Below are 26252 nucleotides of genomic sequence, written 5' to 3' on the forward strand. Positions count from 1 at the left end.
GTCGGGACGGCCCTGCGAATCCTGGGCGATCCTAATCGACGAGTTCCTTCCTGCAGACGGATCCGCGTTTCCACTCCAAGTTCATTAAAACCGTCGGAACGGACAGAGCGTTACCATAGATGAACACGAAAAGATTTATCGCAAGACGGAGGATGACTGTTCATTTTCATCCAAGTGTCGGCGTCGGCGTCGGCGTCGGCGTCGGTGGAGTTCGCCCCTCGTTTCGGAAGGAGAAACACGCGACTCTCGGCCCCGCGATTCCTGCACGCACCGCGGGGATAGCCGTTCGCCATGCTAGGAGATGGTAGGGTGACGAGTTCAGGAAGTATAACCATAATAGGCAGCAAACGATGGCGAGACGAGAGGAGGAGGAGGAGGGAAAAGCGAGGCAACGAACGACACGAGAGCCGTGACGCCGTTCCTGTAGGGATTAATTAGCGATAAGGCTTCTAATGAGCGGCAGGTGAGCGAGCGAACGAACGAACGAACGAACGAACGAACCGACGTCCAACTACACACATCGTCCGCACGCCGTGAAACTAACCCAGACACCGCCACAAAAATATTAACGAGGAGTTATGGCGATTTTTACTGTCCAGGCCGATCGCGATAGCGCGAAATAATCTATAATTTCAAGCGAATTAACCGGGGGCCATCGAGTTCCTTCCTCGAGCCATAGATATTTCTTATATTCCCCGTGAACGACGCATAGCTGCGTGACCTAACCCAGACCTTCTACGTGCCAAAGCGTAGGTATTGGAGAAGATGGAAAAGAAGCGTGCGTCGAGCACATTTTTGCGACAGAGCGATATAGGAGAGCGGACGAAAGAAGAAAAAATAATAGCCGGCCGAGGTAGTTAGTGTGTAAGCGTGACGGTGGTTTGGTAGACACCTGAAGAGGGCCGAGGAGTCACGTCCCGTGAATTGTGGGCCACGTGACAGAGGCGTGATCGAGGTGCGACGCGATGGAACAATGCCATCGGAGCTCTTCGAGGAGGAATGCCGCGTGCCGCGCCCATCTTTCCTCGATATCTGTCCGAGCGGCGCTACGCTGCTTCGAAGCTCGCTTGCTAATCGCGAGTCGATATCGACGCACCGCGTCCATCCAAAATTCAATCTGTCGTCGTTCACTTGGGGAACACGTTTACCGTTTACCTAGAAGAAGCCGGCGCCTAACGGGATCCACCTCTGTCGCGCGTGCCATTTTTTCCATCGTCCGAGCGATTGCAGCCTTCTGGGCAGCATGCGGCAAGAAAGTTTGGTCCAAGACTGGAGGAGACTGTGGAGGGCCGATGGTAGTGGGAAAAATGCGCCCCAGTCGCGAAGACTGCTTGTCCTGGCACTTTGACCCTAATCAATTTAGCTTGGTAACGAGGCTGGCGCCTAACGGGACCGTGCTTCCACTTCGACGAGTAAAACTGGTAGTCAACGGACGAGCGGGCAATGTGCATCGCCGAGGATCGTAACACTTCGGCAGGAACGCATTAGTAACGGGACAGCGTAAAAATCAATCAGCCTCTTCTCCTAGTTCGCGTTGCTAACAGCTCTGATACCAAGCACTGGACAAAGAACGAGGTGTCGAGGTGTCGCGAGAGGTGGCAGCGAGAAGTTCGACGACCGTCTCGAAAGTTTCTAATCGCGACGGTCTCTCCTAATGAAGCCATCCATCCTGGAACGCGCAGGTAGACCGGGCACCCATCGATCCACCGCCATAATGGACTCGCGGGCTCGTGGACACGACCAAGATCGGTCTTGTCTGGAAATAGGCGCGGGGAGTGCGTGTCACGCGCGTCATAAGAATGCTATAAGACGCGTAGAGTGTCAGATCGATGAACAATGCGTAGTCGTCCCGTTCCGATCCATTCGGAGAGACATCGCCGCGCCATTGTGTCGGTTGGCTTTGCCGTTCGGTAACAGCCGATACCATACGCGACCTCCCCGAGCGCAGGAGCGTCGCCCGTTTCTGACCTTATTCCACTAAAATATACGCGGCTCGCATGCTAAGTGGTCACCGGGTGAGCGCACCTCGTTCCCGCGGCGTGGTGCGGCGCGGTGGTGCGACCGATCGGGTCAAGGCACCGCGAACTTCGTGCGTCCGACTTTACGTAACGGACGCCAGACCCCGACTTTCAGAGCGTTCGATTCGAAAGCGTTCTCGCCAGGGAGACGCGCTTTTCCTGGCCGACGCGTCTGAGCTAGCGCGACCAGCACCACTGGAAAGAGAGAAGAGGCGGAGCAGGTTCTCGCGGCAGACTGACGCGTCTCGTCGAACATCGCGCGACAATAAAGATTATCTCGAGGCTGCGGAGGGTGCAAGAGTGGGTGTTACCTCGTTACACGGTGCTCCGTCCACACACGTGTACGGGACCGGGTAGGTCCACAGGACGATATACGGTGTTATTATCGTGGCGGTGCAATTAAAGAAGGAAGCCTAGAAATTAGCGGGTTGCGGACGTTGGTAAGTATAGAGTCGGCCGTGGTACGAACGAGCCGGTGGCACCAACCACGAGAACCAGGGGATGCCTCGTAGAGTTTACGTTGTCGGGGGAAGAGCGAGGGAGAGCAAGAGAGAGCCGAGAAACGAGGGAAAGAGAGGGCCATACGCGCCTCCTGAATATGCATAGGCCAAACGGAACGGGACGAGGACGAGATAAGGGCCGACTTATTTTTCCTGCCTTTCATTTCGTTCCATCCTTATTTTATTTTGGCGCTAACTGCCACCGCTACCGAAGACGGCCCGTTTCTTCCTCCACTCCTTCTCCTCTTCCACCTACACCCTCCCTCGCTGCTGTTTTAAAAATCTCCAGCCTCTCGGTACGGTTTCGTTTGGGGGTTGGTCGTCGTAAAGACGCCTCGCGTACGATTCCCTCGACCCTTACCGCGAAATCAAGATGTAGCGCGAGGGGCGTATTTAACGAGAAGAGAGATCAGCCGCGAAGCACGAAGAAAATCGGAGCCAAACGAGGGAAATGAAAAGTTAATGTCGCGGTGAATATTTCACGCGAGCCACTCGAGGACCGGCTTAATTTTTTAACCGTGCCGCGGGGGATTTTTCTCGAACGACCGTAATTCGCGCGTCCGCGAGAAGGGGCTCCGAGACGATACGAATTAAATTAATACCCCGACCCAACGGAATGGTAACGCCGCGTTCCGCTTGCAATTAAGCTCCATAAAACTGTAAGCCGTGCCCCTCCCCAGCGGCCTGTCGTCTAGCCCGCCAATGAATATTTTTATTTAATGCCCCATTAGAGGTTCACCCACCCAGACATTTACCCTGGCCCGTGGTGTCGTCCCTCGATCTCCGCGAGAAATAATCGTCCCTAAATCGTGCTGACATTTCGAGACGGATCGCTACAAGCTGTGTCAGTCGAACGAATCTGAAATTTCCGCAAAGAATAAGTACTTTGTCGATCGCTCACCAAAATCGTAGTCCTCTCATCCTCTCGTGCTCTTTCCGCTGCAGTTGACAGCCTGAAACAAATATTACACCGTATAATCTCGGCCGTGGTTGACGATACACGTGGGAAATATGACGAAAGAATTGGAATGTCCGCCAGCAACAAGAAGGGTGCATTATCGAATGCTGAACAGTCTCGCGATAATGGTCGTAGTGGAATCGAGGAAGGCCTGAGAACCGGGGTGGCGCGGCGTGTCGGAAGTGCCGAAATGCGAGCGGGCGATTAGTATGCGCCCTGTCGCGCCGCGGTGCCCTGCGGGTTGTCCTTAACGCGCGACGACGCGTTGCGCCCAGCAGAACTCACTTCCTCTTTCCCGCGATGGCCGATCAGAAAAAAAAAGAATCATGAATATGCATCGCGCAGACCCGGCCACGACCGTTTGCCGGCATTTCGCACCCGGCTGCGAGGGCCCCGGATCGTTGAGGTCATCCTGCATTGTGAACCGCACGACGGCCACTCCAACACCGTTGCACTCGAGCCTGCAGTTGTTACAACTCACCTGCCGCCAGCCCGATCTAACGTATCTAACGTGTCTATCGTTTCGATGATACGCCAACGGTTCGATCGCCTCTGGGCCAGCGTTCTCGCAGGCTTATCGGCTTGCCAGCATCGAACAAGACGTCGACTTGGTCGTCGCACCGGGTCGTACGCTTTCCATTGTCGCGTTTACAAAATTACTCCCTGGCTAGGCGGCTGATAATACCTAGCCGCGAATGCGAGCGTGGAGGACTTTGTCGCGCATTAACTAAACAATCGTTGCTCCATTTCGAGGTGGACGAGAGAGCCGCGAGGGAAGCAAGGCACGGTGGAAAAGGGCTCGCAGGGACAAGGGGCAGCAGCCCTCCAGTAGCTCAGCTAGGCTAGTCTTGCGGCAGGAAGGAAACGCGAAATAAATACACCGTGGCAAGGGGGTGAGGACGAAGGAGGGAGCAGCATGCGGTGCGGTGGTCTCCGCTCCGGCTAGAGTCCGGGACTGGAACTGGAACTGGACGGCAGTCCGGCCAGAAAGATACATATTTTTAAATATTTTAGTCACGGTCCGCAATCGCCTCGTCACGCAGCCTTGCCACCTACTGGCTACTACCCATTACGTACCTACTACCTTGCTAGGTACGTGCCTGGGCATCGCCGTGGCATACCAGCTCATTCTACCTTGCCACACGCTCTCTCGCTCCCCGTCTTTTACTCGTTCCCTCTGTTCCCTTCTTCCCAGCATTATGGTGGTTCCCCGTGTCCACGTCTCCGCGGACGGATCGCGAGCGCGCGGTTGGCAAAGCTTTACCGGTTCCAGCGTTCCTCCGCGCATTAGGGTAAAGGCAGGTAATATGGAACATCTGATTTCAAAAGCATGACAAAAGTAAGGGAATTTTTTTTTATGAGGGGACGAAGGAACTAATGCATAATCATATTTACATAGCCAAATGTAAAAATTTCAGTTGTTTTGACATTATAATAAAAAAAATGAAAAGAGTGAAAATCCGTTCGAAAAATAGGTCGTAATATGGAACGCTAACTTTTTTTTACTAAATATCAAGATTTATTAAGTAGAAGATACGAATAAGTAAATATACATCATTTTTTTCAATTTATTCCTGCTTTCTGCGTTTCCTACACGTTGGGCACGTGAATAATACGTTGGAAACCCCACATTTTTCGTGTGCCCACTGAAAGCAGCGAATACATTGGGTCTACTTTTGATTGTCATTATTTTTATAATGACAATCATAATTTTTATGTTACTCGGTATGTTCCATATTACGTACACACATGTTCCAACTCAAAATTAAGAATTATACTAAGAAGAAAGTAACTTTATTGGTAAACTATTATTGAATAATCCAGAACACACATATTTAATGCTAAATTATATAAAAGTAATACTTTGTAACATACCTTCGCTAAAATATTTAACTGTCTGATGCACTTTTCAGAATCTTTTGCACCCCACGAAAAATATAAACGTTTCTCTTTGAATAATGGATGCCCGACTGATGCTCAATTGTCAGTATCATCGCCTATTGCGTCTAGGGATCTAGTATACACGATTGCCCGAAGAGTTCGTTATTTCTTTATCGAAATTTTACGACATTCCATATTACGTGCCGTTGCATGTTACAGCGATCGCCTGGGAACGCGCTCAGGGGGAGCGCGCCTGCACTCGTATCAAGGGACAGATATCCTCGAAAAGTTCAAGACCGATGGCTGGTGCTCGTGAGATCGGGTGGACCAGTTAGATCGACCCCGATGCCAGCGGATTTCTCGGTAACGATATCGATCGTTCTTCCTGGCGAGCTTACGGCCTCGCGAGCCCGCGCTCTTGCCTTGACAATGAGCGATCTGGTTTTAATGAAGCGCGGCAATTATCGTGTATGCCGACTCGATGCATTATTCATGCCGGGTGCACTTATCGCCTTTTATCTATTACTTCGATACCTTCCTTAGTGAGATGTTTACGATTTTTAATGCCGACCAACTCGCGTTGCTCGTTTGCGTGTCGAATCTCTTCGACCTGCCCGATGGGCGACGGAAGCGGTCGGTGAACAGTGACACGAGGTGTCTTTGGAAAGATCTTCGCGATGGTCGCGCCTAGAACGCGGTGCACAGCTACCCAATTCTTTTGTGTTGCCGCTCTGGTGATCTCTGCCCTGGTAGTCGGCCACTCGCGATTGTCTTTCTCTCCGAGGCTGCTCGGCCTTCCCGGACCGAGCGGGTTAACAGTCTGCCAGCATTCCGCGAGTCTCTGCCACGGCTTCGATTGTCCTTTGTCGCGACTACACCCGCGCCCACCCTCGTCCATGGAACATTTGCCCGGCCGGAATCGAGCTGCACATTATTTATATTAATATTTTATCACGCAAACCCGGCAATTCCGCTGGAAATCGCTGCGGGATACGTTTCCGATCTCTCTTTCTCATTACTCGGGCGAACAGGCACGTCACCGCAGCTTGCGCGTGGTCCTGAAACCAGCGTTTAATTAAAACTCGACGCGGGGTCGCGGCGAAAAATTAATTCGGTCACGTAACGATGTAAAACGACGATCGCCGTTGCATCACCTCCGCTAATTATTACAACGAGAACGGACATTCGCCGATTGATGCGGCCGCGGCTTGAGCCGGGCTCGTACGCGCGAGCATAAATATTAAACGGGCAGAGGGCGTTTATACGCGTCACGTAAAATGGCTCGGTCGCGAAAAATCGCGGGGAAGACGACCGCGTCGCCGCGCTGCGCGTACGAACTCTGTATGTATTCTGTATTCGTAATTCGCGCGTCGCGCAAAGTCGAGTCGGGACAAAACGGGAAAAAAAGGGAAAAAACGACTCGTCAACGGCCATTGGGACAAAACCGGGGTAGGACAAGCACGCTGGAAACAATGGCGCGATGGCTGGTCGGGGAATCTACCGCGAGTCTGAGGCCTTATAAGCGAGCGGCGGACCTCGGAAGGCGGGCTGGAAAGACAAAAAGGACACGGGCGAGAAATCGCGAGGAGCTGCGACCCGAAAATGGAAAGTGAAAATGTCGGGAAGGTAGCGAGTGCGGATTCTGGGAACGGCCGCGAGGAACAACGACCTGACATGAATTTAACGAGGAGAGGATCGAAGAGAGATCGGAGGGGGGTGGCTGCCGAAAACCGAGCCGAAATTCGCGGCGAGCTTCGAAGAAATGGGGTGGCGTCCGCGGATGCGGTCGCGCTGGAGGAGCCGAAAGGGGGGTGGAGAAATGAAGGCAGCGTGGCTGGAAAAATGCGAGCCTTCGTCTCCCCGCATACATTTCCATACATCAGCCCGTCCAAGTTGAGCCGGAGCGAGCGAAAGAGCGACCAGTCGAGCCACCGGCTGGAGACTGACGACCGCAGGGAGAAGAGGAGGACCGCTGGATAAGGGGAACCAACGGAATAAATCCAACTAATTAGACGAGGAAAAACCGCGGATTAATTACCCGTCGCCTTCGCCTCTTCTTGCTTCGTCTCCCTCGCCACCCTTGCAACCATCGCTCTCCTTCCTTCCGGTCGGCCCGACCGTGGAAAACGATTTTTCATCGCGCCGTCACGAATTTCTGCCGCGTGAGTCGGCTAGCGTGACGTAATTTTCGAATACGATTCATGGAATTTACTTAAACGGGTGGACTCGTGGCTCGTGCATTCCGAATCACGGATTCGCCAGTGATTTAAGCAGCAGCGTGCCCAGCGCAGCTTAACCTGGGTGATCTGACGGCAAGCAGTGGTTCCGCACGGCTGTGCTTGGCCGTTGGCGGGAAGAGCGTCTCGGCGCGTTTACCACCGTCGCGGGACATTCCATGCGAACTCGGACAGATTTCGGAGTAAGTTTTCGTAGATTGTTGAAATTTGAATTTCTTGTAGTCTTTAATGATATTTAAAAGTACCTCAAAGGATTTTTCAAAATTTTGATAAATGTCGATTTTACTGCTGTTTGAAGTTAAGTGCTACCTTTTGTTCAATACATTATAGCTATGAAAGTAGTAAACAGATGGAGATGAGCTTTACGGTGCTTATAGAGAAGACATTGAATTTTTAAGAATAAATTATTTCAGTTAAAAAATTGTTTTTTAACCATTTTTGTGCAATTATTTTAAACAAATGTAGGTTTTTAACATCGGGCGCGGATTTTAAAAATTTGAAAAACGGAGAATATAGTTCTAGCACCGGCTCGACTGGGCGACGCAGCTTCAACCTTCGTCAAGAGGAAGGATAGAACTATATTCTCCTTTTTTCAGATTTTTAAAATCACGCCCGATATTAAAAACCTGCATTTGTTTAAAATAATTGCACAAAAATGGTTAAAAAACAATTTTTTAACTGAAATAATTTTTGCTTTAAACTTCAATGTCTTCTCTATAAGCATCTTAAAGCTCATCCCCATCCGTTTACTACTTCCATAGCTATAATGTATTGAAAGACATTTTGAAAAATTTTGAAAAATCCTTTGAGGTACGTTTTAATATCACTAAAGACTACAACATATTGAAATTTCAGCAATCTACGGAAACTTACTCCGAATGTCCCTCGCGCAAGGCGCGAGAAGACCAATCTTCCTCTCCGTCTCGCGTCCTCGGAAAATGCTGATCCCCAGAGGCCGAACAAAAGGCTCGCGCTGCACTCTCGCAAGGCAAATACCGGAGCGAGAGGAAAAGTAGGATGACAGAGAGGTCGGTGGCAAGTGTCGAGGGGCTCGCGTGGCCCTCGTTCGACGAGTTGCCGCGCGATTGTCTAGGTGCACGCACACAAACTGCTGGCTTTCCCGCGACTCCGAGTGTTTGCGAGTCGTTGGAAAGCTCTCCGGTTGCAGGAAGCCGCGCGGGAGACGCCAGCAGCGAAAGGATGGAAGGCTGAAATGCAGATTTCGCGTGACTCTCGAGCCTCGAAAGCGTCTCTCTGCCCCTGCTTACCTATCTCCCCGTGCTTGCTTCGCTCTCACGCCTTCTCCTCCTTCCCTCCCTTGCCAGCCGCCCTTTTCGCTCGACTTCACCGTTCCGTCTTCCATCCGCGCCTCCTTCGCTCCCGTTTCACCTCCGGACCTTCTTTCCCGCCCTCGTCGCTACGATTCTCTCGTTGGCGCTTCGATTTACTTAGCGCTCGCACACCCTTCGCGCACTTCACGCGGCATATCGGGTATCGTCTCGTATCAAACGCCAAGAAAGGGAAGAAAGTAGCAGCGACGATAGTCGGTTGCTCGAACGGAGGAGAAAAGAGGTCGCGTCATTGCTGGCCAGAGCCAGTGATCGATGGCGTTGGGCGTTATCTTCGCCACCCCCGCTCGCTCCCACGGTAATTCATCATCTCGGTCTGTTTTTCACTTACTTTATATGCAACATATTCCGTAATTTTTATTCAGTCAACCGGTCGCCACGAGCAGCAACCCCCGGCGAAGGCTGGCTCATAAAACAACGACGGACCGCCTCGTGGACCATCCACCCCGAGTTGGCAGGCAGCTGTAACGGGGGTTGGCGGAGGACGTAAGAAAGGGAGCCGCGTCTTCTTCGTCCGAGCGGACTAGTCGCAAAGTCCGAGGAGTTACGCAAGCCGCACTCTATATGCTAAAGAATCTCGATATGGAGATATCCGCCTGAACTCATCCCCGAGCGGTCAGTTTGATTTATTGGCTCGAAATCGGCCCCGCTAAATTTCGAGGAAAATATGCTGTCCCGGGCCGCGATCCCGTTCGCGTTTTCCGACGTCATTTCCATAAAATGAATTATTACACTGCTGGATATACGTCGATGCGAATCCCCGATCGCTTCTGGGTGTTGTTCTCCTTGTCTTCGTGGCGGCGAGCGTTGCTCGGAGAGCCGTCGCAGCTCGAGGAGCTCGAGGGTGCCGGCTGGTCTTATCGATGAACGGGTGGACCTCGGTTTCGGCATTTTTCCGGCGATACGCGTCCCCCAGGGCCGGCGTGACGGTTACAGTCACGGTCGTTCTCCGCTCGTGTCACCCTTCGGTGTCGGCCCGTAAAAGCATCTGACGCAAGCCGTCCCATCGGGCTCCAGGCCCGAGTTCTTTAGATCGTATCGCGGAGGTCACGGTGCTTATGTACCGGTCGCTAACATATTTTTAAGTACTGGCGATACCGTCTACCAGCGGGGCCGGACACGGCCGTGGCCGCGGCCACCAAACCGAACGATACGACATACACACAGCCTGGCCCTGGCTTTCGCTCCCCAAGCCTACACACGCTACACGCTCGCGAACGGGATGGCACCTGTCGCGCAAGGTGTGCCCAAACTCCTTGCTTACCCCGTGGACAATTATACCTCAACGTCTCCGGAATGAATCTACCGCGACGGATATGATCGCCAACGACTACCTGCGTATTCCCACGACTCTGCCACGAGCCTCCTTCGACGTTTCTAATAGAATGTGTCGTGCTTCGCCGAGAATGCCACTCTGACGTCCAATTCTCTGAAGGATCGCCGAGGAGAGTTCGCCATCGAAGATACGACAGCTCATGGAACTTTTACCCTCCCTGTCACCTAACCGGTATATCTATGACTGGAATATCCGAATGATTGACAGAGCGTGTACAAAGGAACCGTAAATCAGATTCGGAAGCGGATCTGTCCTGATGGATGATCGACTAGGGGGAATCAGCTGGAACCGTCTAGAGTGCCGGTCGCGTGCACGGGAAAGAAAGCTTGGTGAGTACGTCCGAGGCGTCCGCGAGCGCAGGTGAAACGATTGCGAGGAGGAGCAGGTGGACCAAGGATGTTCGGCGTGTGCCACGGGCAGCGGGGCTGACCTCGGGAGACGGGGCAGTCGGAGAGATCCCACAGCCGAGCGGAGTCTCGGGTTCGGTACAGCTGCGCTTTATCGTCCAGGACGGATACGGAGGCGCGTAGGGACGGGTATATACGCACGGTAAGCTGCGTATAGGTATCTACACCGCGTGAAGAAGCGTCGGGCGTCGGGCATCGGGCATCGAGAGATCGCGAGCGGGCGAGCACAGGCGCGCGTGTAACGTCAACGAGGAGTGATTAACGGTCGAGCCGTATGCCGGTGCGACGTGGGAATCAATTACGATGCAGCTTGAAGCCCGGCTACCAACCACCGGCACTGCGATTCGACGCTTCCTATATTTATCACGACCGGCTGCCTAATGGGGAAGCCGGTTTACATTGTTCCAAGGTGTCGGCAAACGTCGCGACGTCGAGATCCGAGCGAGGATAGGGTGACGGGTGCTGCCTCTCGATCGCTGGAGGATCGTAACCGTGGAAACTGGAGGCGTGGATAGGACCACGCGAAAGCCGCGTCGCGAGCAGCACCTTTGCCGTGGATTCAGCCGACTTATCCAAGGATAAGGAATCCCTGGGAACGCGAGTCCCGATCCCTACGTTATCACTGGGGTAGAAGGCGAGATTCGAGCAAGGGTGTAGGAGGACCGTTCCGCCGTGCATCAGCACCGGGGATACGAACCCGACCAGGGCAAGTAGATCCCTGCAACGAGCTTGCGCGAGCTTTTCTCTTCGGGGCAGGCTGGCGGAGCTTTCGCTGCGTCGAGCAGCGCCTTGCCTTGGCAACATCCGGCAGCTGGCTTCCCCGCAGACCTTGCCCGGAGCAGTGGTTCCGGGGCGAGCAGGAGCACCGCGACCCAGGGTCCCTTCTTTATCGGCGCTCCCAGTAGGCGCGTCTCCCTATTCTGCTCCTTTCTTCTTTTTTTTCTTCGTCAACGCGAGGATGTTGGACGCGAGGACGAGGAGGCGGAGGAAGTGGTCGTCCGGCGTCATAAGGAGATATCGCGCACGATACAGCCGGTTACCGCACGGCTGCCGTGTACCCGTTAACGCACCGCCAATGTGTGCCGCCGCTGTCGTACCAATTAATCGCCGGGAGATCCTTATCGCCATGGGATGTTTTCAGTCACGGCCTGCACTTTCCGCGCTCTGGCTTCTTCGTCCCGATGCCCCGTTCCGCGTCTGCCAGCCTCTACGCCCCTCAACCGTCTTCCTTTGCGAACGATCGCAGGAAATTGACTCCGTTGGAAAAGTCGGATCCTTTCGATAACGGGAGCTGTCTGCCTCCCACGGGGCGCGTCGAGAGCCATAACCGCTAACGAATTAATTTCCGATTAGTCGTGCGACCATTGTCGCGCGAACCAACTATAATTTTCTTCGTAAACGTGGTGAGTTTAGTTGAGAATCATCGTGGAGGACGATAGATCCTCCGGCTTCTTGGTATGGTAGCCTCATTTCGGACGGAAAGAGCGGCACGAGGCGTCCCATCCGATCCATGGGAACGTTGTTTTGTATTCCGCGTAAGCGTCGAGACGCGACCTCCCCGTGTGTGTGTGAATGAAATTCAAGGTAGGTCGTCGGTCAGCTCGCTGGGTCGGACGATATCTCGCTTGTCCTTGCCCCCGCTGGTGCGCGTCGGTCACGAGGACGTGGATCAACGTGGACAAGATCGATACGCGCGCGTGAATGGGATACGTGAAAACGTGGGAAGATGCCACGGTCGAAATCGGTCACGACCAACGCACCGCGACCTCCGCGCAACCCTCCTTTCCGTTCCCCAACTTTTCACAAGGTACCTTCAACTTCGAAGCAAAGCTTGCAGTTAACGGGCAAGTTAACCGAGCTTAACAGGGAGAACGAGATCCATACATAGACGAGTAACAGTCAGCTATCTATAATTTCGTGTGCTCGCGTACCTCGCGAAACATGGTTGATTCACGGCGGGGAAAATACAGTGGGGTGGTTGCTACGGATGGCAAAGCGGCGCACAGTGGGGAAATTTTCCGATATTATGGCAAAAACTACAGAAATTAAATTTTCGAATTTTACAAATTTAATTTTCGTGCTCAAAACCTGAAAACTTATTTTTAATATATAAAATTCGCCACTTTTACGCTCTAACATATGAGAAACTAAATTATTCGAAAAACAGCACTTACAAGAATTACGAACGATAAAGATTTTTTTATTATTTACATTTATATACTTTTTTCTTTGTTAGAGAAAATTATACAAACAATCAGACAGAGGATCGAAGCTGAATAAAATCGTTTAAAACAGAATAAAAAGTTTTGTAATGTATAACAAGTGAACCAGTCTCGGTCACAGTTATGTCCTATGTTAGACAAGACACACCGGATCGTGTTTAAAAAAATCCATATAGTTACAAGATTAGCAACTATTAGCAATTAATAATTGCATTTATAAAATCAAAATAGTCCAACGTAAAATAGGAATGAAAATCATTGCAGGATATTATGGGATTGATAACACTATTTTATGTATTGAAATTTGATTCTTATATGAAACGGTTATTTCTAAAACACTACTTTAAAAATTGTAAAAATTACATATTAAAAACCGAAACATAATTATTTTGAGGACAAAAAGGACAAATCCATGCCTTGAAATTATTTTCAGATCTTTGGATAACACAATATATGTGTTTGAAGCAACTTGAAAATCTGGATTAATTTTTTGCGATCGGTCTAACCTCGCATGAACATAAACATTTGCAAGTCTATACGAGCTTTGTATTAAAACATTTAACAGTAAAATTGGTGGTATTTGATAATCGTATTAGTTGTTCAATTGACATTTGCATTTATTTTGTCGAATTGAAAAATTTATTTTTTGTGGTTCTGGCCATAAAATCTCGTAATTTCCCCACTGTGCGGCGCGTAGGTGCACGGATAGAGAGATGGAATAGGGTGAAGAGAGAAGGAAAGGAAGACACCGATAGCTCGATAGAGAAAAGGGGACAGAGAGAGACAGGAGTTCCCGAAGGGTGGAAAGGGGTGCGCGTGGAGAGAACAGGAGGAAGCAGTGGGTGATTGATTTTTGTCGTGGCTTTGCCTGACGCTATCCGTTATATCCGCAATTGTGCGGACCTGCAGGGGGACTCCCGGCGGTGGCGGGCTCGCGGGTGAAGCAACGACGGCGGGCGTCGCGACGCCGTCCACCGATTGGCGGTTGCCATCCCCAGGGGGCGGCGCTAATCACCAGACCGTGCAGCACCGTGAGTCTCTCTGCTGCACTCGCCTCGAAAGCACTCTACCGTGCATCGGTGCCTCCGATCTATATACACCCGACACGACCACCACCACCACCACGCGCGACTGACCTCTACCTACGCCTCGCAGACACACAGCCTGCGCTGCGTCCCGTCCCGTCCCGTCCCGTTCCGTCCCGTCGTTCTCGCGACCGCGTGCACCCTCCACCGACCAACAGGATGTAAACCGACGACTATGACGACGGGAAATGGAATCGCCGCGTCCCCTCGCCCCCGACCGACCGACCGACCGACCGACCGACCGACCGACCAAGCCAGAACGTCCTGACGGAAAGAAAGAGGAATGGCCCGAGGATGGCCAGCCGATTTTTCCTACAGAAAAGAATCCGATCGCTATGTAATTTCCTCGACGATATCGATCGGTCGCTGCGCCTCTCGAAAACGACGGCAACGAGAAACGCTCATTAGTCGTACTACGTCAACGATAGTTGCAATCATCCGCGACGTATCTTCCTTGTGTCTAGACGTCGACTTCAACAAGTACTTACAGCTACTCGTTCCTCTTGCGACGAGTGCACTCGTCCAAGAGCTCGCAGCGATCGAAAATTTTCAAACGGCCATTAAATTAGCCCCGCGGTTGGGTGGAGGGGCGAGGAGGAGACGCGACGCGACGCGATCACAAAGACGACCTGGTTCGCGTGGAGAGAACGATCGGTGGGAATAACCCGCGGCAGAAGCGAGCGTCGCGCACAGTCGCCGCGGTAGTCGACACGGCCGATACGCGAGATAAGATGAGAGATAGCGAGGATGCGCACGCTGAGAAATCCGCGGTTCAATCTGACGTTCGATCGCGGAGGAACGTGGGAGTCGGGTTCCGCTAGCGGGCCTCCGATGATGGCCGCGATCGTAAATTACCGCGCGACCGACCGACCATTCCAAGTAACCTGCTGCACGAACGCCTGAAATTGATACCTGCGTGCTCGCTGTTCGTTCTGTCGGATCGAATTAGCCGAGGCTACTTTAGCCGCCTCCTGGTCCCTCGGTCTATACGAGCTGTAGGAGCCACGGGAGCTATAGCAGCTCCCGGAAACGCAGAAATCCTAGCCAATTTGGGGGGACGATTAAGGACATTGAAACATCGTCGTCTGCTTCGAGCCGGGAAACGTCCAGCCACGCCTCGGCAAACCTGTGCGCCCGCACGGCCGCTCAAAGTGCCATAAAATAAATCTCGTACGCGACCGATCGATTCGGGGAATATTAAATTATCGCCAGCCGGTGGACCCTGGTGGACAGTAATGTCAAAAGATATCGCAGTTTGTAAATACTTGTAAATATCTGCGCTCCATACACCAGTTCGCCGCGCGTGACCCGACTCTCTAATTTATGACAGCAACGCGGCGCGCGTTGAATAGAGATTGGCAGACTGCGCGGCAAGTACATATTTCGAGTTCTCGAAACACCAGTTCCCGTATGAACGTACCGTTAAAACTTTCCCTCTTAAAGGCCACGCTCCGATCGATCGGAATCCAGCCTCTCCGAAAGCGGGCGGATTTCCCCAAAACCCCTGCCCCACCCGATGGATTTTAAGTTTTCATCGAGCGCTCCTAGTTGCGGCGATCGCCACAACGTTTCCGGAATCGTTCAGCGTAGCTGCGACCGCGGGTTCTCACGACGAGCTTGATTTACGGGAGCGTGGCAGCGGCGACAGGAACGCGGGGATCGCCTCGGGAACGGCGCGGCGCACGGTGCCATCAGGCGAAAAGCTGATCAAAATTCAATTTTCGAAGTATATAGCCGCTTTTTGCTATTCTTAAATACCTATATTGATTGATTACTGAGATATAGGCCGTTTCAAAGAAAGTTTATCTGAAAAGATCTATATGTAAAACAGTTTACCATTAATGTAGGTGTTATATACATAAACTTTACACAGAAACAAAGTAAAATATCTTTGAATTTACCCTTGTAATTCCTTTCTGAATGCGTTATAAATCTAAGTCATGTTTTAATAAAACGGGAGGAAAACAAAAATGTTATTCACCGAGTGTCACGCTGTGACGAGTTTCTTGATATAAAGTAACGTGTCAAGTATGATACCCAATTGAGAAAATTTGCGGAATTTTGCGGTTTTTTAAGATATTCAAATTTGAAGTACCAAGTGTATTTAGTGCCTACAGTGGGAGACAAAAGTATGTGGACACCGTTTAAAATCGTATAACTTGTTTAAAATTGGTCCAAACGACTTGAGTTTTTTTTAGAAGCTAGAAGGAATAGTTTGATAAGTGACGTGTTTCGTCGTTTTGAAAAAAAACTGCAATTGGTCGGAATACCAAAAAAAAAAAAAAAAAAAATAGTAAAGCTAACTTTTTTAAAACTTTTTCAACTTTTTTTCTGAGCCTGTAATGAAAATTCAAAAATCCCGTTTGTAGATTTAAGTAAGTTATATACATGCCTAAAAATTTATAAAAATCGATTAACGTTGCTCTGAGTTATAAACGCTTAAAGATCGCAGCATAAGGTCGAAAATCGCTGATTTCGGGAATTTCGCGATTTTCGACCTTATTCTGCGATCTTTAAGCTTTGATGAAATTTTGGACATGTATAAAACTGACTTAAATCTACAAACGGGATTTTTGAATTTTCATTACAGGCTCAGAAAAAAAGGTGAAAAAACGTAACTTTACTATTAATTTTGCTATTCCGACCAATTGCAATCTTCTTCAAAACCACGAAACACGTCACTTACTTAGCAAGCATATCCTTCTAGCTTCTTAAAAAAAAATCAAGTCGTTTGAACCAATTTTAATCAAGTTATACGATTTTAAAGGGTCTCCACATAGTTTTGTCCCCCACTGAATACGAACACATATAATTCATAGGTTTCTTTTATTATTTTCGATAATATACTTGAACTACGCGATCAACTAAACGCAGGCATATTGAGTTTTTCACTAAAACCAGAAAAATTAAAATTTTCAAAATAAATTTAAAAACTTTGTAATTAACGACGTCGTATTAAATTCAACATTCTAAATATATCGTTTTAGTAAAAAATCGGAAAATCATCAAATTTCACTAAAATTAACTTAAAAACAACGTTTATACCAGTGATTTAGATCCGCCATTTGTCTTTTTGCAATTTTGACTTCAGATTCGTAATCTGAGACCCCCCAAACCCCCGAGCACCGATTTCTGACCCAAATGAAGTACATTTTGAGCGGGCTTGCCGTTTTTAAGCTATTTGGAACCACTGTGCGGCGGAAAGAAGTCCAAGTACACGAAGAACCGGGTGTCTGTTGCGCGACGGGTGCGCCAGAAGTCGAGCAGTGAAGAGCATGGAAGTAGCTCGGTAGGAGACGATACGCGGCGGTGGCGGCAGCGTTTTCGTCCTGGCAGCAGCACGATTCTGAGGGATCGTTTGCGACCTTTGTTTCGGAGCAGCACTTTTCTCTACCTTGCATCGGACGACTACTCGGCTTCCCATCTATCTATTTTGCATAACGGGGAGAGGAAGGATTTGTCACGCAGAATCAAAGCCTAGCATACCGAGACCGAAACCGAAAGCGAAGCAGCTGGTGTGGCCGAGACCGTGGCGGAGTCGCTGCGCACCCAACGACGACGTAGACGATGACGACGCCGACGCACCGCCCGGTACCGTCCTGTGTAGTTGATAAAGGCCGATAAATCGCGAGTAAAGCGGAGTGATAATATCGTGGACGCGAGCGACCGCACCGGTCGACGGGGAGGAAGAAGCACGGCGAGCAGCTGAAGGAGCAAGAGGGGCTGGTGTTGCGGTTGGTGGTGGAACGACGAAGGGGAGGCCAGCGGGACGTGGAGATCGTCGCGGAGGAGCAGAGGTTTCAGCCTCGACGAACGCTGGCGAGAGGAGCAGAGCGAAACGAGGGGCGCGAAAGAGAAGGTGGGGACCTCGACGACGGGAGGAGAGAGGATGTCTGAGTGGGAGAGGAGGAGAGATTGCAGAAGAGGAAACGGTGCCATCGCTGGAGTGAGACGAGAAGGGTCGAGTGCCGCCGCCACCGCAACCGTAGCCGTCACAGCCGCGAGGACAACGTAGGAGGGACCAATGGACATGCGCGGGTGTGCCGCGACACCACGGCGACCTTCTGGCCACCTCCAGAAACAAAATGGCTACCGCACCTTCTAACCTTGCCGAGAGATGGCGACAGGACCATGTCCTTCCTTGGTTGCCTTTAAATCGTAAGGTCCTCATCGGGAGTCCAAGTCCTTCGTCTGGACTCTTCGCGGTGTCTACACCTTTGGTTTGGTGAACTCTGGGACCCAATAGTTGCAACTCGCAGACCAAGTCCACTTGGAGTGGCGCTTCGCTACCCCATAGCTACTTAGCTTCATCGAGCTATGATGCGTATTTCCAGGTTGATACCCAGACGAGAGGTGTCTATGAGGATTCTCTACAACTTCCTGTTGCGTCGCAACACCGTTTTGTACGTGCATGTTTACGTGGCAGTGGCGAGCAAAGGCCCGCCTTGAGATTCGGGCGGAATCGAGCGTCGGATCTTATCGGGCCTCCCAATTACGCGTTCGATCCGCAAGACGCCGGTGGAACTACTCTGGCGTACGGTCAGTGAACACGGCACCGACAGATAGTCACTCGATACGCGGCGTTAATTTGTCGAAAGCACTCGCGTCAGCGCGCCACAGTGAATATCATTTGAATGCATTAAGGCTGTCCCGCGTATACGCGTTTGCGTAGTTACGTGGACGTTGGCGGCCGAGAGGCACCTGGCGTTCCTTTGGACCGAGCGTCTCGTCTCGCGACATGCTCGATAGACCCTGTCTTTCGGCAAAATCAGTCTGTGCCCACCATCGATGGCAATTAGCAGCCAATTTTAGCATATTCGGAGCTTAGCATCCAGAGAAGAGATGTCGCCGGAGCCTGGGATGGTCTAGCAGCAGGCATAGGATTGGAGCTTGTTTGGAGGATCGATCGGTTGATTGTCGCTGGGATGGTGGCGAGATATTTATTCGATGGAGGGTCTGAGGGTGTTTTTTTGGGAGAAGATGACCCGGTATGGCCTGGGCAGAGGTTCGCGAGACAAGTCTGTCGGAGACATTGATTGGCGAGCGACGCGACGGGAGCCGCGCGCGGTCGGTCGGTCGGTATCGCATCGCATCGCATCGGTCGGTTCGGTTCGCTTGGATGTTTTTAGGACGGTGGATAGAAGCAAGAGCTGCCTCATGCATATTCAACGGCACTCTCAACTCCTCCGTCACAGGAGGGAAAGAACCACCCCCGCGTGCCCGGCGCACCCCTCAGGCATCCCTATCTCGCGCTCGAGAGAAAGAGACGGGACGGAGACGGGGCGATAGCTGCTGCTCGGATAGATAGATGGGGACAGACGGAGAGAAAGAGAGTAGGAGAGGGGGGACGGGGGAGGAAGGGTGGAGATGTCGTCGCTGGGAGGGGTGCTCACCATTTCCTTCATATTCCGCGTCGGCTTTTGTCGGTGGTCGAAGATAACCGGGAGACGACCTCCTACGATTCTCGATGGGATCGTCCTCCGCGAAATTAGACAGACTTCCGGGGATGGAACTACTCGATTCGCTATCCCGCTGCTCGGAAGCTGCTCGGCTCGATTGTCAGCAGCATCTCGAGTGTTTGTCGACGAGCGTGCAAAACGGCAATACGTTATCGCGATCAAGACGTACCCACAGCCTTTTTAAAAATCGAAGGCTGACCTCGTATACTTGTCCGAAAGTCGGATCGCGATTGCGTGGCCTCGCTGATCCGCCTTGACCTCGCGTGCGCCTCGATCTAGCTTTGGCGATAAGATAGAAGGAAAAGCCTGCTAATACGATATTCCTCGTCGCCCTGGAACAAACTCTCCGAGCCTCTTTCTCCTTTTCTAATGATTCGCAATCGATCAACGTGGGTATATCGCGAGCAGCACTTTCTACGTTCGTTGTCCTTCGTCGCGAGCCCTTTCGGGGCAGGTACGTTGCAAACATATCCAACAGCGGGCGCATAAAATGGAAGCCTTTAGACAGAGGGGAGGAAAGCTGGAACGGGGGAGCGTGCACGATCTCGTAGGATGATCTCGGTGGTTTCTCACTCGGTCGCCAAGATCCATCGTTTCGAAAAAGCGCGAGAAGATTCGAATAGCTCGTAGGATGGAGGAAGCGTTCGGTTACGACGGCGATAAATTTCAGGGGAGGATTTCGCGGCTGAGAACTGCGAATGCGTTGGCTGTGGGGCGCGTGGAGAGAAAGAGGACGAGTCCGTGGCTTCTCCGGGGATTGATATCGCTCGTCTTCCCCTTTGATATCCACCCTCGCGGCACTCCAACTTCTCCGACACCCTTGCCTGGATTCGGCCGCCCTTCCGAACAACTCCGGGCAACCTCCTCCTCCCCCGCCGCCAAGACAGATCGAACCAGCCTGTTTACAGCGGGACGCGATGATTTGCCAAATTAATTGGCTCCCTCCGCGATTCTTGCGCCGCGCCGCCGAACCACAGCCCCGTCCAACGGGGTTCGTTCGTGCCGTCTTCTTCGCCCGGCAGCCTCGCAGCGCAAAAACCGCGAATAATCTTGGCCGCGGGGGCCAGGCTTTCATTAACGGCGAGAAGGACGGACCGCGCGGTAATTTCTAACGAGGCTCCGGCAACGTTCCTCCTCGGGGACGCGAGAACGCCTTGCTTTGCGAGAGTCGCGCAAAAACCTCTCTCTCTCCTCGGCTCCCGTTCGTGGTAGGCGTGACGGCGGAACGGGATCGTTAACGCAAAACTAAGGCAACCCAATAAAACGAACCGACCGGCATGTCGGAGGGTTCTTCTCGACGTGCCTACGCGTTGTCCCGGTTCCCTTTTTCGACCGAGAAAGGAAAAGGGGTGGCGCGAGGTGGCGTTCAATTGTGTCCCGAGATCGTTGATAGTTTAGAGCACCGGTTGCCGTCGAGGCTATCCTCTCCGTTGAAACTTGGACTATCCGAAGACGTAAGAGGAGGCTAAAGATAGACCAGGCGATGAGCCAGGCAACGATCGAAATTTACGACGCGTTACACGCGCACAATGGCTCATTGTACATTTAAATTCGATAATCGGTTTTCTCTCGGAATTGGTCCACGGCCAGGGCAAGTGTCGCGCGAGATCCGCTTCGCGTGCACGCCTACGCGAATTCTTCTACGCTGCCAGGCCCACGAACGAACGGACGGACGCGTCGACACTGGTTCCAGGGAAGAAATGGTCACGAGGCTAAAAACCCGAGGCAGATCGCGGGAAGGGACAGAGCTGCGAGCGGAGGGCGTATCGGCATAAAGCCGTGCAGAAGCGGCGGGCAGCTTTTCAAGGAGACCAGAAATGCAGAATCGGCGTCGACAGCAGGGGCGAGGGTTACGGGTACGCTCGTAAAACGTTGGCCAACTCCTTTTTCGCGACGTCTCGTCGCTTCGGGCGTCGAGAGCACGGGGGCGGTGCCGGCGAAATGAAATTAAACGGGTCCCTTTTTCACCGACGGAGCATCCCGTCCGCGATAAAAACGAGTGTGGACATCCGGCACTAACCCCGTGTCCACGGGCAAGGTGGCTCAACCTTCGCCAAGGGATGGTTCGAGGGAACTCTGCGGAGACACGGTCAGCTCCTCGTTAATGCCACGCGTTCCCCTCCTCCCTCCACCCTCCATCCTCCGCACACTGTATCCCCATCGCGCCGGCCACGAGCTCCGCTCGTTATGCTCGCATTTACTGGCCGCCGTTATTTATTTAGATTTTACGATAAACGCTATGCGTCCGGCGACTCCGCCGTTATCGTTCCTCCACGCCACCGCGATAAGCTTCCCCCGACCGCGATTCACGCGCTCGCGCCAGGATAAGATGGAAGGAGGAGGGATGACAGGTGCCTCGGCTTTCGGAGGAACCGACACCGATTTAATCGAACGTCGATGTCGTAATTTACATGGAACGATCGCCGATAAGCTTTCGATCTGTGCACGCGAAACTTTCGACTTTGTGCCGGGACGCGATAAGTAGCGGGTGCGCTTCTTCACGAGCAAACTTTCGCCAAGTCGCACAGTGGGGAAATTTTGCGATTTTATGGGCAAAACTACAGAAATGAAATTTTTCAATTTTTCAAATTTAATACAAATGTCAATTGAAGAACTATATCCAATTTCGTGGTGAAAACCTGAAAACTTATTTTTAATATATAAAATTCGCCACTTTTACGTTCTAATATATGAGAAACTAAATTATCCGAAAGAAATAAAACTAAATTATCTAACCGCACACGAACATAAACATTTGCGAGTCTATACGAGCTTTGTATTAAAACATTTAACAGTAAAATTGGTGGCATTTCATACTCATATTAGTTGTTCAATTCACTTCAATTGCACTTATTTTGTCGAATTGAAAAATTTATTTTTGTAGTTTTGGCCATAAAATCGCGAAATTTCCCCACTGTGAGTCGGTGTGGCCGATACGTGTCGTCGAGCTCGCTTCCGGCGGGTGAACCACGATCCAGAGTCCTTTCGCGAATTGCCGGAGGTAGAGCGAAAGTAATCAGCCGGATAGATCGTCTTGTTTTCGTTGCGGGTACTCTCGTTCCCACCACCCCTCGCGGCGTTCGTCGTCTTCTTATTCTTTTGGAGAACGCGCGGCGACAATCGATACCTGGCGAGGGTAGAAGAGAGGAGAGCGAGAGAATCGAGGAGGGTGTCAGTCAGCAGGCCTTGGTAACCAAGGGAAGAGGAGGGAGAGGGTGGCGCCTCATATTTTGCTCATTAGCGTCAGCATCGTCGTCAGCGTCGGGACGCCCTCGGTTCCCGTAGCCCAGCCAAGGGTGGAGAGGTGGGTGAAGAGGGGCCATCCATCATCTTGTCCTCCGTTTCGTTCGCGCCCAACCCTCCTCCCGCCGCGCCACGCCGCTCCCTTACTTGCCCCCTGCTCAACCACTCATTTACGCTCTTCAAGGCTTCTTCCTCCCAAAGGATCGGCGATCCTTAAAATCGCGAATCCAACGAGGGAACAAAGAGCATCCAGACACCGGTCGTCCAACTCGTCGACTCTGAGTTAATCGCTATTTCACCGAGCAAAGTTCAACAAGTTGAGATCCAGAATTTACCGAAAGATACGATCAGGGAATGGTAACGGAAGATGAGTCTGCCGATTGTGATGGAAGGGCGAAGGAAACGAGGCTGGTCGGTTGAGACCAGTCGATTCCGCGGGAACGGCGGTTGCGGTCGCTGGCAGACGTCTACTTTCGCATGAAATCCGTTTTTAGCGACAGATCGTAAAGCGATTTATGTGTACGAGCGGCTGTAACGGCGATAGTAAACGGTAAACGCAGCCGGCGCTCGGTCGAACCCTCCGAAGCCGTGCGCGGTTAGTTGCCACGTAAAGGAGTTTATCACCCGTACCAGCTCGCGTGCCACCTAGTTACGCTTCAATAGAAAAATCATAAACAGCCCTTTTTATTCCAACGAGAGCGGTCCTTTCGCCCCGCGCGCTAAACCGCCCAACGTTTCCCCGATGAGTAAGTGTCGATCTCTCCTGGCGAGCTAGGTGGATCATCGAGAATATATATGTAGCACCGCGTAAACTAGGGAAATAATGGTGGCTAAACACGCAGTTTAAAGACGGCAGGAGGTTCCTCCGCGGAGCGACGATTCGAGAATTAACCGCGAATCTCGCGCCTCTGCGATTCGGTAATACTCGCATAAGTATTCCGATCGAGGAGCTCGAGGGCCGTCTGTCGTTGCACGGCCACTCGCTAACTTCGTCATAAACGCAGTGGCCAGTCAATGCCGTAACCCACGCGCGACACGAATCGCGTGGGATAATGCGACTCGTAAAACAGGTTGTTGCGTAACAGACATTCTAAGCATTCGTGGCGTCCGCGGCTGAGCAAACGAGCCGCGTTTATTTTCCAGCTTCCACTGGCGTTCGTTCCTGCATACCCGAGCCCACCTTCTGGTTCATCGATCGTAAACCACCGCCTAATTTCCATCGAATCCCGTGGCGAACGGGTAACGTTGCACCGATCCATTTCCTGGACTTGCCCCGGATCTCCACCTTTTCCCGAGTACGAAACTTTCAGCCCGTCAACGTTTACATTCGCGTTCTCTTGTCGGCTGGTGGAATCATCGAGCTTTCCCACCGAGCGATCGCCCAGATAGGTAGCGTCCAATCGAGCCTAGCCCGAGTCGGTTTCGTCTCGGCGGAGTCATGATGCCTGATATATTTAAAAAGCACTCGTGATACGCATAAAAGAGGAGACGTAGGTGAGGAGGAGTCGTACAGTGGCGTGCGCGCGTGTGTGCGTGCGTAACGGAGCGTGTTCCGCGGTCGAAGTAGGCGGTCGCGTCGTTCCATCCGGTGTTCTCGGCTCTCGAGTTTCGGTGCACCACGAGTTTTTCTACCTGTCCTCGTCTCACGTCCGTCTGTCCGTCCGTCCGCCCGTCCGTCGTCGAGTTGCCGAACAAAACGTGGACCTGAATGTAAAGTCGAAAAAACCGTGGCGGACAAGGTGGTTTTGTTTGAACAGAAACGGCCGGGACTCGTGATGTTTTTACGAGGACGGAATCGGGCCGAAAAACGGCAGGGACGCGCGCGCGCGCGCGCGCGCGAGCACGTCTCTTCACTCCCGCTACACGAATATTATCAAGAGACACGGTAGTGTCTCGCGCCAAGTACACGCACAGCGCGAGACACAGAGTGTCTATATTACGCCACGACCCGCTATCAAGAACCCTTCGATTATCGAATCTCAATAATGGTTGATCCGATTAGATTTTGAATGGTCTTAATGGATAGCTTGGCTTTGATTTACTTAAGAAAAGTGCCTTCGTTTTGTTCCTACGTGCCTTATGAGCTGAGATATTTCAATACAAATTTGCGCCCCGAATTGGTGTTGCTGAACTGAATAAATATGTAGAAATTGCGTTTCTAATATGTATATGTTGATGTATTTTAGATCGTAATTTTCCGGAGATTTTGTCGGCGAATCGCCGTGGACTTTTCTGTGACGAATCGAAGGGCGGCCTCCACCGCCAGCTGCAGCTTTTTTCGTGGTCGCTCGAAAAACACCGCGCAAAAGTTACGGTCTTATAATTGGGTCAGCAATGCGACGAGAGTTCGGGAAGATCGAAAAGCAGGCGGTGGCTCCAGGGATCCAAGCAAGAGTCGCACGCATTGGGAAATCGGCAGGACCGAAATGAAAAGCGAGAGGAACGGTCCGTTTGTATCTCGCGCACGAGATTCCGTGCAGAGGCGAAGGGAAGAGAAGGAAGGAAGGAGACTGAGGGGGAGAGATTCCGGGCCAGAGGAACTGAAAGTGGGCAGCAGGGCGCGGAGAAGGAACGGTGATAGAACGAGATGGAGTGACTAAAGGGGGGACGAGTGCGTTGGAATGGGATATATACCCCCTGTTGGAAGAAGAGGGGGCGTACAGACACGGTGCCCATGGAAACGCGCAGGCGCCTTTCGGCAAAGACCCTCCGGCCCTTCGACGCTCCATCCTCCCTCGCTCTCTCGTCCTCACCCTCCGTCTCTTTGGTCGTCTTCCCCTCCGTCGCTCCCTTCGACCCTGCCGGCCAACCCCCATGGCCGCCTTCTCCCGGTAATACGCACTAAACACCCCATAGACCATAGACCGTACGCGGCCTTTACACTTTCCACGCGCGCCTTCACTCATAGGGTGTTGCAGCAGCAAAGCGCGCTCGCGGTCCTACTCTTTCGTTTCGCTTACTTTTCCATCGAAATTCCGAGGCGTCGTGGTCTCGCGGTTTTTCAGCTGCTGCGGAAAGGTCGATCATACGGAGCGATGGCCAATTAGTCGACGATCGGCCAAAGAAGTAGATCGTGTACGTGGTACAAGTTTTTCGTCGCAACTTTGGCTGGTCGACGGCGCCCCGTGCAAGCAAGTAGAGGCGGTACACGGTAGCGACGATCGATTCATTATCGATTCTCATTCACTCGGATTCAAACATGACGTCGGAGAGCTCCAAGTAGAAACTCTCGACGGGCGCGAATGTTTGGCCGTGGGTCTGCGTAGGCGCGTACGAGGTGTGCGTGAACAATGCCGAAGAATCTAGGTGCCACGGGGCACCGTAGCACGTAAGCGGGATAGACCCATAAAAATGCTAATTCCTATCGACCAGCCGCGACGGTACGGGGAGGCTGCCGGCGCGGCGTGGCATCGCCACCGCCACCGCTCGCTTGCATGCCATTAGCCCACAGACCTCGGAAACGTACCTCCTCGTCTTTTAGCTGTCCACCTCTCTCTCGTACGGTTGCATTTCCATCGTCACGACTCAGCCTCGTTCATGTTCGGTTCACGCGGAAT

General features: G+C 52.0%; 2 protein-coding genes across 3 annotated transcripts in view; both read right to left on the reverse strand.

The window, feature by feature from the left end:
* Rpl30 (ribosomal protein L30) overlaps positions 1-26252 on the reverse strand; it is a 191866-nt gene that overhangs the window by 140077 nt on the left and 25537 nt on the right. The window contains exon 1 of one of the 2 annotated variants that reach the window (XM_076829006.1): positions 2348-2359. The exons of the other annotated variant lie outside the window; for it this stretch is intronic. The gene's annotated coding sequence lies outside the window, so the exon portion shown is untranslated. Of the gene's footprint in view, positions 1-2347; positions 2360-26252 lie in introns of those variants that run through there. 2 annotated transcript variants of the gene reach the window in all.
* LOC143377571 (uncharacterized) overlaps positions 1-26252 on the reverse strand; it is a 137841-nt gene that overhangs the window by 75470 nt on the left and 36119 nt on the right. Inside the window, exon 2 of the mRNA XM_076828999.1 lies at positions 3420-3471. Coding sequence (XP_076685114.1) covers positions 3420-3471 — 52 coding nt within the window. The remainder of the gene's footprint in view (positions 1-3419; positions 3472-26252) is intronic.

This window comes from Andrena cerasifolii, chromosome 16 (genome assembly GCF_050908995.1).
Source record: "Andrena cerasifolii isolate SP2316 chromosome 16, iyAndCera1_principal, whole genome shotgun sequence".
Taxonomy (NCBI): Eukaryota; Metazoa; Arthropoda; class Insecta; order Hymenoptera; family Andrenidae; genus Andrena; species Andrena cerasifolii.